The sequence below is a fragment of the Salvelinus sp. IW2-2015 genome, linkage group LG23, assembly GCF_002910315.2.
Source record: "Salvelinus sp. IW2-2015 linkage group LG23, ASM291031v2, whole genome shotgun sequence".
Lineage (NCBI taxonomy): Eukaryota > Metazoa > Chordata > Actinopteri > Salmoniformes > Salmonidae > Salvelinus > Salvelinus sp. IW2-2015.
The window spans coordinates 36,518,110-36,530,073 of record NC_036863.1 but is presented as its reverse complement, the minus strand read 5'-3'; the positions used below and the strand labels follow the sequence as shown (position 1 = coordinate 36,530,073).

The 11,964-nt window shown below is 43.8% G+C and overlaps 2 protein-coding genes and 4 non-coding genes across 8 annotated transcripts in view; 1 reads left to right on the top strand and 5 right to left on the bottom strand.

Annotated features, from left to right (window-relative positions):
- The window catches only part of LOC111950796 (55 kDa erythrocyte membrane protein), a 20,392-nt gene extending 15,674 nt beyond the window's left edge, over window positions 1–4,718 (top strand). For 2 of the 3 annotated variants that reach the window (XM_023968686.2, XM_023968688.2), the window contains exons 6-12: window positions 1,248–1,465; window positions 1,765–1,868; window positions 2,007–2,087; window positions 2,188–2,268; window positions 2,358–2,560; window positions 3,855–3,929; window positions 4,082–4,718. In XM_023968686.2, the coding sequence (XP_023824454.1) occupies window positions 1,248–1,465; window positions 1,765–1,868; window positions 2,007–2,087; window positions 2,188–2,268; window positions 2,358–2,560; window positions 3,855–3,929; window positions 4,082–4,258 (939 nt within the window). In that variant the 3' untranslated portion in view covers window positions 4,259–4,718. The remainder of the gene's footprint in view (window positions 1–1,247; window positions 1,466–1,764; window positions 1,869–2,006; window positions 2,088–2,187; window positions 2,269–2,357; window positions 2,561–3,854; window positions 3,930–4,081) is intronic. The other variant, XM_023968687.2, reaches the window with a different exon arrangement.
- A 642-nt stretch (window positions 4,719–5,360) lies between these two features.
- LOC111950795 (H/ACA ribonucleoprotein complex subunit DKC1) lies at window positions 5,361–11,299 on the bottom strand. The gene is made up of 15 exons (XM_023968684.3): window positions 11,215–11,299; window positions 10,339–10,400; window positions 10,134–10,220; window positions 9,703–9,794; window positions 9,297–9,481; window positions 9,119–9,183; window positions 8,597–8,723; window positions 8,332–8,462; window positions 7,921–8,064; window positions 7,685–7,805; window positions 7,365–7,483; window positions 7,152–7,255; window positions 6,785–6,830; window positions 6,341–6,505; window positions 5,361–5,933 (listed from the first exon to the last, which is right to left on the bottom strand). The coding sequence occupies exons 1-15, from the start codon at window positions 11,276–11,278 to the stop codon at window positions 5,874–5,876; spliced, it is 1,572 nt and encodes a 523-aa protein (XP_023824452.1). The 5' UTR covers window positions 11,279–11,299; the 3' UTR covers window positions 5,361–5,873.
- On the bottom strand, window positions 7,554–7,631 carry LOC111951217 (small nucleolar RNA SNORD83). The gene has a single exon (XR_002875577.1). It is a non-coding gene; the product is annotated as a small nucleolar RNA SNORD83 (small nucleolar RNA).
- On the bottom strand, window positions 8,805–9,015 carry LOC111951232 (small nucleolar RNA SNORD17). The gene has a single exon (XR_002875590.1). It is a non-coding gene; the product is annotated as a small nucleolar RNA SNORD17 (small nucleolar RNA).
- On the bottom strand, window positions 9,574–9,653 carry LOC111951218 (small nucleolar RNA SNORD83). Its single transcript, XR_002875578.1, has one exon. It is a non-coding gene; the product is annotated as a small nucleolar RNA SNORD83 (small nucleolar RNA).
- LOC111951230 (small nucleolar RNA SNORD17) lies at window positions 9,873–10,083 on the bottom strand. The gene has a single exon (XR_002875588.1). It is a non-coding gene; the product is annotated as a small nucleolar RNA SNORD17 (small nucleolar RNA).
- Window positions 11,300–11,964: the final 665 nt, after the last annotated feature.

Sequence of the window (11,964 nt, the reverse complement as noted above, 5' to 3'; positions counted from 1 at the left end):
TAAGTGAAATAATCTGTCTGTAAACAGTTGTTGGAAAAATGACTATAGTTTGTTAACAGAAATGTGTGGAGTGGTTGAAAACAAGTTTTAATGACTCAACCTAAGTGTATGTAACAATTCCGTATATATATATATAGTACATCCTTTAGTTTGCAAGAGGTTGACGGTCATTACAGAGGGCCTCAGTCACCTATTGGTGCCATTGACTCATAACCTACTCTRCTCACGTGTTATAACGTAATCTAAATACTGTTCCTATTATCTTTTGACCTTATCAGCAAATTGGTGAATTATTATTCACTACCACCATTGTAATAAGACAAATAAACTGGGTTACACAGTGTTAATGTTATTTTTCTACGATACCATGCTTGAAACGTGACCATATCTTTGATACGGTACCTTCTGTACCTCCAATGATATCTTSTCCCAAATCCTCTTTATTAAATAGAGTTTGTTCTTTGTCAGGCGAATCCTCCCCTTAAGCCAATGAAAGACACAGGTGACTATACAATCATTAGATTCCACTAGTGGCCCGATATACAGATCATCACTCATGTTAGACTGGCGAACTGAACTGAAACACATTGGTAGTGTTCAACTTTTCATTCACTCTGCCATCTGCTGGTCACATTATGCCATCACATCTCCCCCAATTTATGGCAGTGGATAATGATTGTTCTGCCTTACAACCTAAAATGATGAAACATTTCGAGATATGAGTTTCATTTTAAATGTGAACTAATTGAAAAAMCGTGTTATACAACATAATGACAAACCCTTCAACCAAAGTCATGTTTGTCAATTTCTGAATAAAAGAAGCATGTCCAGGCATTATGATAACTGCTCGAGTAGTATGGTCAGCGATGGCAGTCTAATGTAAAGCTTTTTGCCCATTGATAGATACTAATCCAAATTTGGAGCCCAAATCACTCCTGTGGATGGTACTATGTCCTCTGTGTGTTGCGTCAGAGAGCATAATACCATGGGAAGCATTTGTGACTCATTAACTGATAGATTACTAACTAACTCTAACATCTAGGWTGCTGTTGAGACAGGTAAGTTTCATTTAAGCCACAGCACTATCTCCTTATTTTAGAGTAATATACGATTCTACCATATGCTGGAAACTGCAGTGCTATAAATCATTGCAAAGACCATATTAACCGCAATACACATATTCCTAAATGTTTTGCCCAATTCCCAGAAAGGAGATCATGTCCTCTCAGCCATCTCTGTGTGTGCAGCTGTTCTGTGTTACTCAACAGACGTACATGAGGGCTCAGTTTGACTACGACCCTGCCAAGGATGACCTCATCCCATGCAAAGAAGCAGGGCTGAAGTTCAAAACGGGCGACATCATTCAGATCATCAACAAGCATGATCCAAACTGGTGGCAAGGCAAGGTGGACATCTCTACCGCCGACTTTGCTGGAATCATCCCCTCCCCAGAACTTCAAGAATGGTATGATCCGCAAAGTAGAGTAGTCCATCCACTTCTGATTACTCGTAAAAAATCTTTTGCCTCAAAGTTGCTCTAAAGTCCTGGGATCTGAAGTACTGSAATCATTAGGATCAGCTGATCCTAACCTGAACAAAAACATCAKACGCTGAAAAACACACTTTGCTCTAAACCAAAAAAGAAAGATCACTTTGCTCAAAATAATATAGCGGTAATGTGTTATAGTTAAAAACGTTGTATGGATTGTAGGTGAGAGTAGGTTTTCAGTGTGTGAGTAACCCCAAGTCTCTCCTCTGCTCCAGGCGGGTGGCAAGTAAAAGCAAGGCCACAGAGGGCACCCAATCCTGCAGCCCCTTTGGAAAGAAGAAGAAGTGCAAAGACAAGTATCTGGCCAAGCACAGCTCTAGTAACACTTGTTATTTGTTTATACCCAATACAGTCTTGAGAACTACCTATACTAACTACATGTATAATGTATTCTACAATGCATGGGATTGTTTTAGATCCCTAAACCACCCATGCATTATTTTCTCCCTTTTGTTAGTCTTTGACCAGTTGGACGTGATTTCTTATGAAGAGGTTGTCCGGCTCCCTGCCTTCAGCAGAAAAACCTTGGTGCTTATTGGTAAGCTCCCTATGTGACCTGMCTGCCATAAAACGAATTGAAATCACAATAAAAGTGAGTATATTAACCTCCCTTGGCCTTCTGTAATCTCTCTTTGCAGGTGCACCAGGTGTAGGAAGGAGCCATATCAAAAGCTCGTTGCTGACCAAATACCCAGAGAAGTTTGCCTACCCCGCACCACGTGAGTATGACSTTTACTTCTAATGATCTTCTGTCTGGTTTTGCCAAATCCACCAACCTGCATTAACTGGGGCTCGATCCAAACAACAGACACCACCAGACCCCCACGTAAGGACGAGGAGAACGGGCAGGAGTACTACTTCATCTCCAACGACGCCATGACCAAGTGCATCACTGGGAATGAGCTGCTGGAGTATGGCAGCTTCCAGGGGTTCATGTTTGGAACCAAAATGGAGACTATCCAGAAGATCCATGAGCAAGGAAAAATTGCCCTGCTTGATGTGGAGCCACAGGTAAGCATAGAACTTAATATACACTACACATGACCAAAAGTATGTGGACACCACTCATTGAATATSTCATTCCAAAATCATGGGCATTAATATGGAGTTGGTCCCCTCTTTGCTGCTATAACAGCCTCCACTCTTCTGGGAAGGGTTTCCACTAGAAGTGGGAACATTGCTGTGGGGACTTGCTTCCATTCAGCCACAAAAGCATTAGTGAGGTCGGGCACTGATGTTGGGCGATTAGGCCTGGCTCGCAGTCGGCATTCCAATTCATCCCAAAGGTGTTCGATGGAGTTGAGGTCAGGGCTCTGTGCAGGCCAGTCAAGTTCTTCCACACCGATCTCAACAAACCATTTCTGTATGGACCTCGCTTTGTGCTCGGGGGTATTGTCATGCTGAAACAGRAACGGGCCTTCCCTGAACTGTTGCCACAAAGTTGGAAGCACAGAATCGTCTAGAATGTCATTGCATGCTGTAGTGTTGATTTCCCTTCACTGGAACTAAGGGGCCTAGCCCAAACCATGAAAAACAGCCCCAGACCATTATTCCTCCTTCACTAAACTTTACAGTTGACACTATGCATTGGGGTAGATAGCTTTCTCCTGGCATCCACCAAACCCAGATTAGTCCGTCGGACTGCCAGATGGTGAAGTGTGATTCATCACTCCAGAGTCCAATGGCGGCGAGTTTTACACCACTCCAGCCGACGCTTGGCATTGCGCATGATGATCTTAGGCTTGGGTGCGGCTGATCGRCCATAGAAACCCATTTCATGAAGCTCCCGATGAACAGTTATTGTGCTGACRTTGCTTCCAGAGGAAATGTGGAACTCGGGTATTGAGTGTTTCTACCGACAGGCAACTTTTACGCTCTTCAGCACTCGGTGGTCCCRTTCTGTGAGCTTGTGTGGCCTACCACTTCGCAGYTGAGCTGTTGTTGCTCCTAGACATTTCCATTTCACAATAACAGCACTTACAGTTGACTGGGGAAGCTCTAGCAGGGCAGAAATTTGATAAACKGACTTGTTGGCATCCTATCTGACAGTGCCRTGTTGATAGTCACTGAGCTCTTCAGTAAGTCCATTCTACTGCAAATGTTTGTCTATGGAGATTGCATGGCTGTGTGCTCAATTTTATACACCTGTCAGCAAAGGGTGTGGCTGAAATAGTTGAATCCACTMATTTGAAGGGGTGTCCACATACTTTTTATGTGTATTTAAAAAAACACAAAAACTGTTGGTTAGCATTGCAATTAATTTGTCAGATGAATAACATGGTGCTTATTTTTTCTTGTTATCAAGACATTGAAACTCTTGCGGACGGCAGACTTTGCGCCTCTAGTGGTGTTCATTGCACCTACCAACTCAGCTACCCAGGTACACTACTGCGCATTCGTTACATCCAGGAATTTTGGCTATTTGTTGATCACCTTTCAAAATGCACCTCTCCAACCATTTATACCATATCAACCTTTCTAATAAGTAATGAAACTCTCAGGAGTCTGAAACATCTATCCCTTGTCTTGTAGTCGGAAGCTGTGCTGTCGATCCAGAAGGAGTCGGATGCCATCCACTCCACCTACAGACACTTCTTTGACGTGCTGCTGGTTAACAACGATGTTGATGAGAGTGTGAAAGGAGTGGAGGCGGCCATAGAGCAAGCCACTTCCACCCCACAATGGGTGCCGGTTTCCTGGGTCTACTGACCCGTGTCCGTCCCCCTGAAGAACAGTCTAACAAAACTGTTTTAATAACACAAGACCTGGCCACGCATTACTGATACACCACAAGGTTTGGGTAGCAGCTAATCGCCATGGTTACTGTCAATAAGTTTTGCACAAGTGCATTAAAAAAAAAGCAATACAGAAGATACCATTTTATTTCAGAAAGTAGAATGAAGCTCACCACAAAGGGATATTTTACATGTTTGTAAGATCTTAGTGCTTCTGGCTTTTCAGGTGCCGAATGATGGGTGCCATATGACTGCAGCTGATTATTAGCATGTTAATGCATAGAGGACCACTACTGTGAACTTAACACCACTTTACCTGACAGGGTTTCATCATCAGTATCCTTATCTCGGGTGGAATTGTAAACAGGGTGTCATGAAATGTTACATAACTATATTGTCAATATGGTCATGTATTAAAATACAGGGAAAACGTGTGTTCTACGTGAATTATTTTGTTGACCTCATTAAATGGTCTCCGCTCAGAAAGGTACGTTCAAACTGAATTCAATTTCCCCCCGACACCATATTACTGGGCATGTTTCACCGTCAGTTGGTGTGAAAAGTACTTCTGAATACGAAACTCAATTATTCTACCTCCCCTTTCAAGTCATTATACTGCAGAAAATGGCCTCAAAATGGCCTCAGATCCTAGAAACTGTAGAAAGGACAAAGGCAGCATAACAAAAACCATTTCAAATTACAATTTATGATTACAGCTCATTTATATTTACAGTACAATATAAAAGAAAAACACCAATGGCATTTCACACAGTCGAGGGTACGCCCAGAGAAAACCAATGCCCACATAGGGACAGTAGTTAAAACATGTAAAAACAAAAATTGAGTACAAAAACAAGGTCATACAGGGATCGTTGACATTAGGGCTCTGCTACCCAACCACRACATTATACGGCAGGTTTGGGCCTGTGTTTTCCCCCATAAAATAACTAGGGTATGGGTATCACTAAATTGATCACTAACATTTTTTAAGCTGGGCCACTTGCTCGTGCTCTGCTGAGCATTAGTCATATCAGACTAAAGTCATAACATTGTGTCAGACATGCTTCAACCGCAAATAAAGACCGAAGAGATTTATTTCACAGAAAATAAAATGTTCCTTGAGTTTGAGTATAGAGTGACAAAAGTACTTAAGCTTCTCTGCTCAATGATCAAGACATGTTAAGTGGAGCTGCTGCTGTGGATATTCACAGAGTGCATGTAGAGCCAGCTGGGACTGAGTGACAGATAGAAATAGCTAATGGATATAGTAACAGAGGAAGTTACTTCTGATTTCGGGTAGGGCCGGGCTTTAAATTTGGAAGCAGCAATCGGGCCTGGGTAGGGTAAAGGCCTGAAAGGACCTAGCTTAAAATTCATACCCGTGCAGGGCTCTAGTTGAGATGTCACRACCGTATGATCATAAGACTAGCCCCTTATGATTATCCATTTGTGGCCATTCTGGACAGATTAACAAAACAAAAAATATTATACTCGGTTCTTGCCCAGCCTGCTGCCTCTGTAGGATAAATATCTGCAGGCACTCATCCTGACCCTCACATTCTATGGTCCTTTCATTGTCCATAAGCTCTTCACTCCGCTTCTGCATCCTTCTTCTTCTTCTTCTTTTTCTTCTTGGCACTCCCGCCCACCTGCGCATAAGGAGATTTGTTATTMTTGGGGTAAATGTTGAAAGCAATTCAAAGTTCTAAGTGAAAATTCTCTGCAGTTTAAGTGCATGTTGGCTGTAGCGACTTGCTAACAAAGTAGATGTGGAGAATGTAAGGAACCAACATGACCGGATGCTCACATGCTCGAAARACTCACACCCCCAATAATGTAGCAGACTGACTCCCTCTGAAGCCACAGGCAGGTTGGAAAGGGATAACTGTCTGCACTAGTAGGCATGACACATTATTAACTCACTGTACATTACCAGTATAGTTACTGAGAAACTACAGCTGAAAAACATGAGATCAGTATGTCCCTTGCCACAACCAGAATTTCTCTAGCCACAAGGTTATACAGCTGTCCAGTCTGGCCAGCAGCAGACACCCACCTCTCCTTCTGTCTCTGCTGCTGGCTCCGCCTCCTCTGCTGCTGTCTCCTCTAGTTTTTGCTTTTTTCCCTTCTTTTTCTTCTTCTCCTTCTTGGGGACTTCTGCCGAAGGAGTGGAAGGTGCAGAGGCTGCCGCAGCATCACTATCGCTGTCTTCCCTCTTCCTCTGAAAGATTGAGAAATTGTAATTTAGTCCATCTCATGAGCTTAATTTATGTGGAATAAACTGCTTATTTTTCATGTGCCAATACCACAGGAAGTTGGGGGCACCTTAATTGGCGACAACGGGGTCGTGGTAATGACTGGAGCGGAATTAGTGGAAGGTGTCAAACACATGGTTTCCAGGTTTTTGATGCCATTCCATTCTGCCATTATTATGAGCCGTTCTCCCCTCAGCAGCCTCCTGTGGCCATCAATACCAGAGTATAAACTTATGTTAGCATACCTTTGCGTCCCCATTGCCGGTTTCTTCAGCCTTGGGCTTGGACGCACTGAAAATGAGAAGGCAACATGTCTCACTGTTTCAGACGCATTCCTTATTTAATTTACAAATGCACCTACACCCACAAACTAGTCATCAAGTTCCTTACAAGTTGGGAAATAATAGCTATGCATGTTCACACAGTTCAGCTGCCAGACATGCAGAATGGATGACCAGACCTCTGCTGAGCTATGAGAGTTGATGTTGCAGACTGACTCCCTCAGAGACCACGGGGCAGACCAGAAAGGGATAACCGTCTGCTGACTAGAATCAGAACATGTAGGTTTCAACACCACTGCTCCATCAAGCGCCTATTAGACTGGCTTCACACCTGTAATCTACGTAGCCATCCTTCCAGTCTGATGGAGTGCTGTCGTTGGCTTTGCCGCGTTTGTCCAGCAGACCCTTCTGGATCATCATCTTCTTCTGGCTGGCCTGTTCATTACAAATCAGAATCTTACTAGTAAGAAGAATAACAATGTGCACTAAAAGCACAAAGTTGTAAAATGGGAAGACTTCCAAAAGCTTGCACAAGAGGTGATACCTTGGGCCCCAAGCCCCACTTGCGGGGGTAGGTGTCGCGTTCCATGATGACCCTCTTGATCTTGGCCACGACACCGTGGTCACACGTGGAGATCACTGCAGTAGTCATGAGGGCAGTAGCTGAAAAATCAAAGGGGGGAAACTTGAGACACGAACATAAAACATGTATATGGAGAATGTGGTTTTTCAAAGCCATCAGTCAAGGGTGATAGATAATAGGTCATCTTTGCACAAAGCGCTAATGCCGCCTATGAGATCATCATGTGGCCGTTTGAAAAACCTTCCAATCGCTTTGCAGAACAGCATATTTCTATTGCTCACCTATACAAATGGCCTCTCCTTTGGTCGTTATCACCACAATATCTTGGTTCATCTCGATGCCATCCTCATATCGTAGGACACCAGGCAACATTATCTTCGCTCCATAGCAGATCGCATTCACCTGGGGAGCAAATAAACCACACAGTTTATTTAAAGACATGTTCAGTCCTCTAAACAAGGTCAGTTTGAAAATAACACCCAGACTATCAATTAAAAGGCCGAAATCAATAACTCACTGCACTGTCTTTCATGACCAAACGTTTGTGCGACACCAGAAGCTTCTCCAGTGGGTAGATGACTCTGCGCAGGTACGTCTCGTCCTTGTTGTGGTCATACTGCCACTGAGCATCCAGCACATCGTGCATGGTCACCAGGTTGTCCTGCAGAGAACAAGTTCCAACATTGAATGAGTCTACAATACACGACACAAACAGAACACAGGCCTAAATATCATTTCCATAACATGTTGGCTAGAGTGGAATCAAGTGGCTGGGCATGTCTACTTCCTACTAGAGCCACTATGCCATTTCTGTGCCAATGAATAATTACCAGGACTGGGGAGAGGCCCAGAGCTGAACTCAACACKTTGGACTTCAATTTAACCACTGACAAAACACAGCCAAAGGATTGAGAAAGAGGTGACTCACCCTCTCTCCCAGAACACCAGAGCGAACTCTCCTCAGCTCCTGCATCTGACCACCAACACCCAGGAGGAGCCCCAGGTGGACACACAGGGTCCTGATGTAAGTCCCAGCCTCACAGCTCACCCAGAAAATACCTGCAACAAGCACGGGTAGTTTATTGTCTCTATGCTAGCAGCTTCTAGTTTAATGATATTGAATTGTAATTTCATKTATTAAAAGTACTGCATTCCCCCCCGAGCATGAGAAAATAATGCATTAGATTCCGTACCCAATCTCCTCTCTGGGTCGTACTCAATGAGTTTGCTTTCATAAACGGTCCTAACTCTCAACTGGCGCTTAACGGCTGCGATGAGAGGTGGTCGCTGGAACAAAGCACCTGTGAGGGTTTCAATTCCCTAAAAATAAAATAAAAAGAAGCGTTGGATTAACCATGATCTCCCACAACACAGGTATATCACCCATTTCCTTTCTAATGTGTGATCAGGTGTGTCAACTCGTCTTGGTTATCGCAGGGCCCTCCAGTCCTGCCCCCGTCTCTAGCATGAGCTGCCCCAGTAGAACACTGAGGTGGCAGAGTGGAGCCAGGGACACAGCAGACACTCATGGCTAAAACAGACATGAGCACCACAGAGAAAGCAGGACCCTAGCAAGCACTCAGAGAATGGATAAACACGTTCATCATCTCACATCCATGTCAAAAACCTTCATATGAAAAAGTACAATTTTACAGTTACATTTAAATGCTGAGCCATGCTAAGATAAGACAAACTCTATTAACAAGTTAACTTACCCTAGCAAGTGTGTGCTCATTCTCAATAGCATTGTGCAGCCGAACAATTCCCACATACTCTTTGCCTGAAACAGACGGCAGAAGAGTAGTAAGGAGTGGCCAATCTTAATGTGTTTACATMACYAKCAGGARGTAAACAKTCAGAGCAGGAAGGGGTTGGGTTTACAAGGTGACTCACCTGCACTCTGCTGGGACTTGACCAGTCGTGTGGCTCTGTCCACACACACAATGAGGCAGCCTGTCACCTTGGGGTCCAGGGTGCCACTGTGGCCAGTCTTCTCCACTCGCAGGATACGTCGGATCCAGGCCACCACCTCATGAGAGGAGGGATTTGCAGGCTTGTCCAAGTTGATGAAGCCTGTCCTGCACATCACATGGATTGACATGGGGTTAGAGAAGAGGAGCAAAATGAAATCACAGACAAGACATCAATACTTTCAAATGCATCCATGTAGAGCCATCAGACAAGGGTGATAGATAAGAAGTCATCTTTGCACTTAGTGCTAGTGCAATCTATTTACATTCATCATTTGGCTTCATAAAAAATTTGACACCGAAGAAAATAATTAAGGCCCAAGGGTTACCGAACATAATCCTGAATGTTCCTCTTCAAAGGGTTCGAGCCATTTGGCAAAGGTGTGTAGTGAGCTGTCCTGATGTTGAGTTTGTCAAAATTCTGCAAAACAATGAGTTAGAATTAAACAAACTAAATGTAGTTACAAATAACTAAATGTAACCGCAAAGGGACGTGCATGTGATCAGGAGTTTACGCTCGTCTTAGTTGTAGCCGGGCCCTTGACACATGCACCAGCACACCTGCCCCCAACAGTTACCCCAGTAGAACACTGGGGACAAAAGCATAGAGTCAGGCCGCTGAACCCCCCGAGTCAAGAACAGACATAGGAGGCTGCAATGCCAGGGCCCAGCAGCACTCAGCGAATGGATAAACAAGTTCATCACTTCAGATACAGCATCCTGCTTCTACAGATAGATGACAAGCACAAAGAAAACTCACTTTCAACAGCAATGGCCACTGAGATGTGTCCAGGCTGGCAACCTTGGACTCTGGTTTGATGAGGAAATCACCACTCTCCTGAATATCCTGTAAAAAATATATATATATTTAGGAAAATGTACACCACCATTTTCATACCATTTGAATCTACAACAGTGAGAAGCTTTTAGCCAATTGGAGCATAACACTTATAATAAGGACTTACCCCAACTTCATCATCAGTAACTGTCTTTTCCTTCTTCTTCTTCTGTTTTTTGGCAGAGTTCACTTGAAAGCAAAAACAAAGGGATACACATGTTACTACCCACTACATTTTTCGTTCCATGGCATGACGTTTATCTACAGGGGGGGGGATCCCCCGTTTTCAGAGGTGGTGGTTGATAACTARGTTAGATCTCACCTCCATACGCATACTATTATTGTGAGCTATTTCAGACAACAAAGAAATCGTTATATAACGAGTAAGAATTATCCGTAGTTCCAAGTCATCCATCATTGGAAGCCCACATTGGATTTGGTAAGGCGCACCCACGTGGCCGACAAGGCCTGCACGTGGTAAAAAAAAAATCGGCCTTTACTGCCAATTTTACCAAACGAGGTATTATGCCAGCGGTCACAGCAACTTGTATATCTACAAACAGCCACATAACTCKGATATGCCAAATTAACTAGCTAGTTAACTGGAAATAGTTTATATTAATCTACTTGCAACTTACTACGGTTAACTACTTATTACGACTTGCTAAGCTAACTAAAGTTAGCTGGCCATTTTGCTGACAAAATTCGGCAAGGTTGCAAAACCATCTGGGAGCATACGCAGGTAAATACATATGCCATAGACCTAGCTAGTTGGATAATCACACGGTTTACACTAGATCAGCAAAGGCTATTGCGAACGTGGCCGCCTATTTGATCATGCCTCCATGTTGAGAGTGCTGCTAAAAACATGTAACAATTTCCAAGTAAATAAACATCGTAACTAGCTACACATCCTTCACACACCTCACATTGCATAGCACTTGTAGCTAGCTATATAAATAGTAACGTTARGCAATGCAAAGACTGGCTGCAGACCACTTACTTTCAACGTCCGCCATCTTCGGTGTGCAATGAGACTGAGGGGTACACGTGTGTTGAATGCGCATGACTTTTCAGGAAAAAGCGCTACCTCCCAACCAAGCAACGCGATAGTTCATTCTAGAATCACCAGAACGAAAAAAATATATATAKATATTTATTTCACCTTTATTTAACCAGGTAGGCAAGTTGAGAACAASTTCTCATTTACAATTGCGACCTGGCCAAGATAAAGCAAAGCAGTTCGACATACATACAACAACACAGAGTTACACATGGAGTAAAACAAACAAACAAACAGTCAATAATACAGTAGAAAAATAAAGCTTTGAGAGACTAGTCAAGGACCATATCACCTCACCCTACCTGACACCCTAGACCCTCCAATTGGCTTACCGCCCCAATAGGTCCACAGACGACGCAATCGCAACCACATGCACACTGCCCTAACCATCTGGACAAGAGGAATACGTATGTGAGAATGCTGTTCATCGACTACAGCATTTAACACCATAGTACCCTCCAAACTCGTCATCAATCTCGAGACCCTGTGTCTCGACCCCTCCCTGTGCAACTGGGTACTGGACTTCCTGACGGGCCGCCCCCAGGTGGTGAGGGTAGGTAACAACACTCCACCCCGCTGAACCTCAACACTGGGCCCCACAAGGGTGCGTTCTCAGCCCTCTCCTGTACTCCCTGTTCACCCACGACTGCGTGACTATGCACGCCTCCAACTCAATCATCAAGTTTGCAG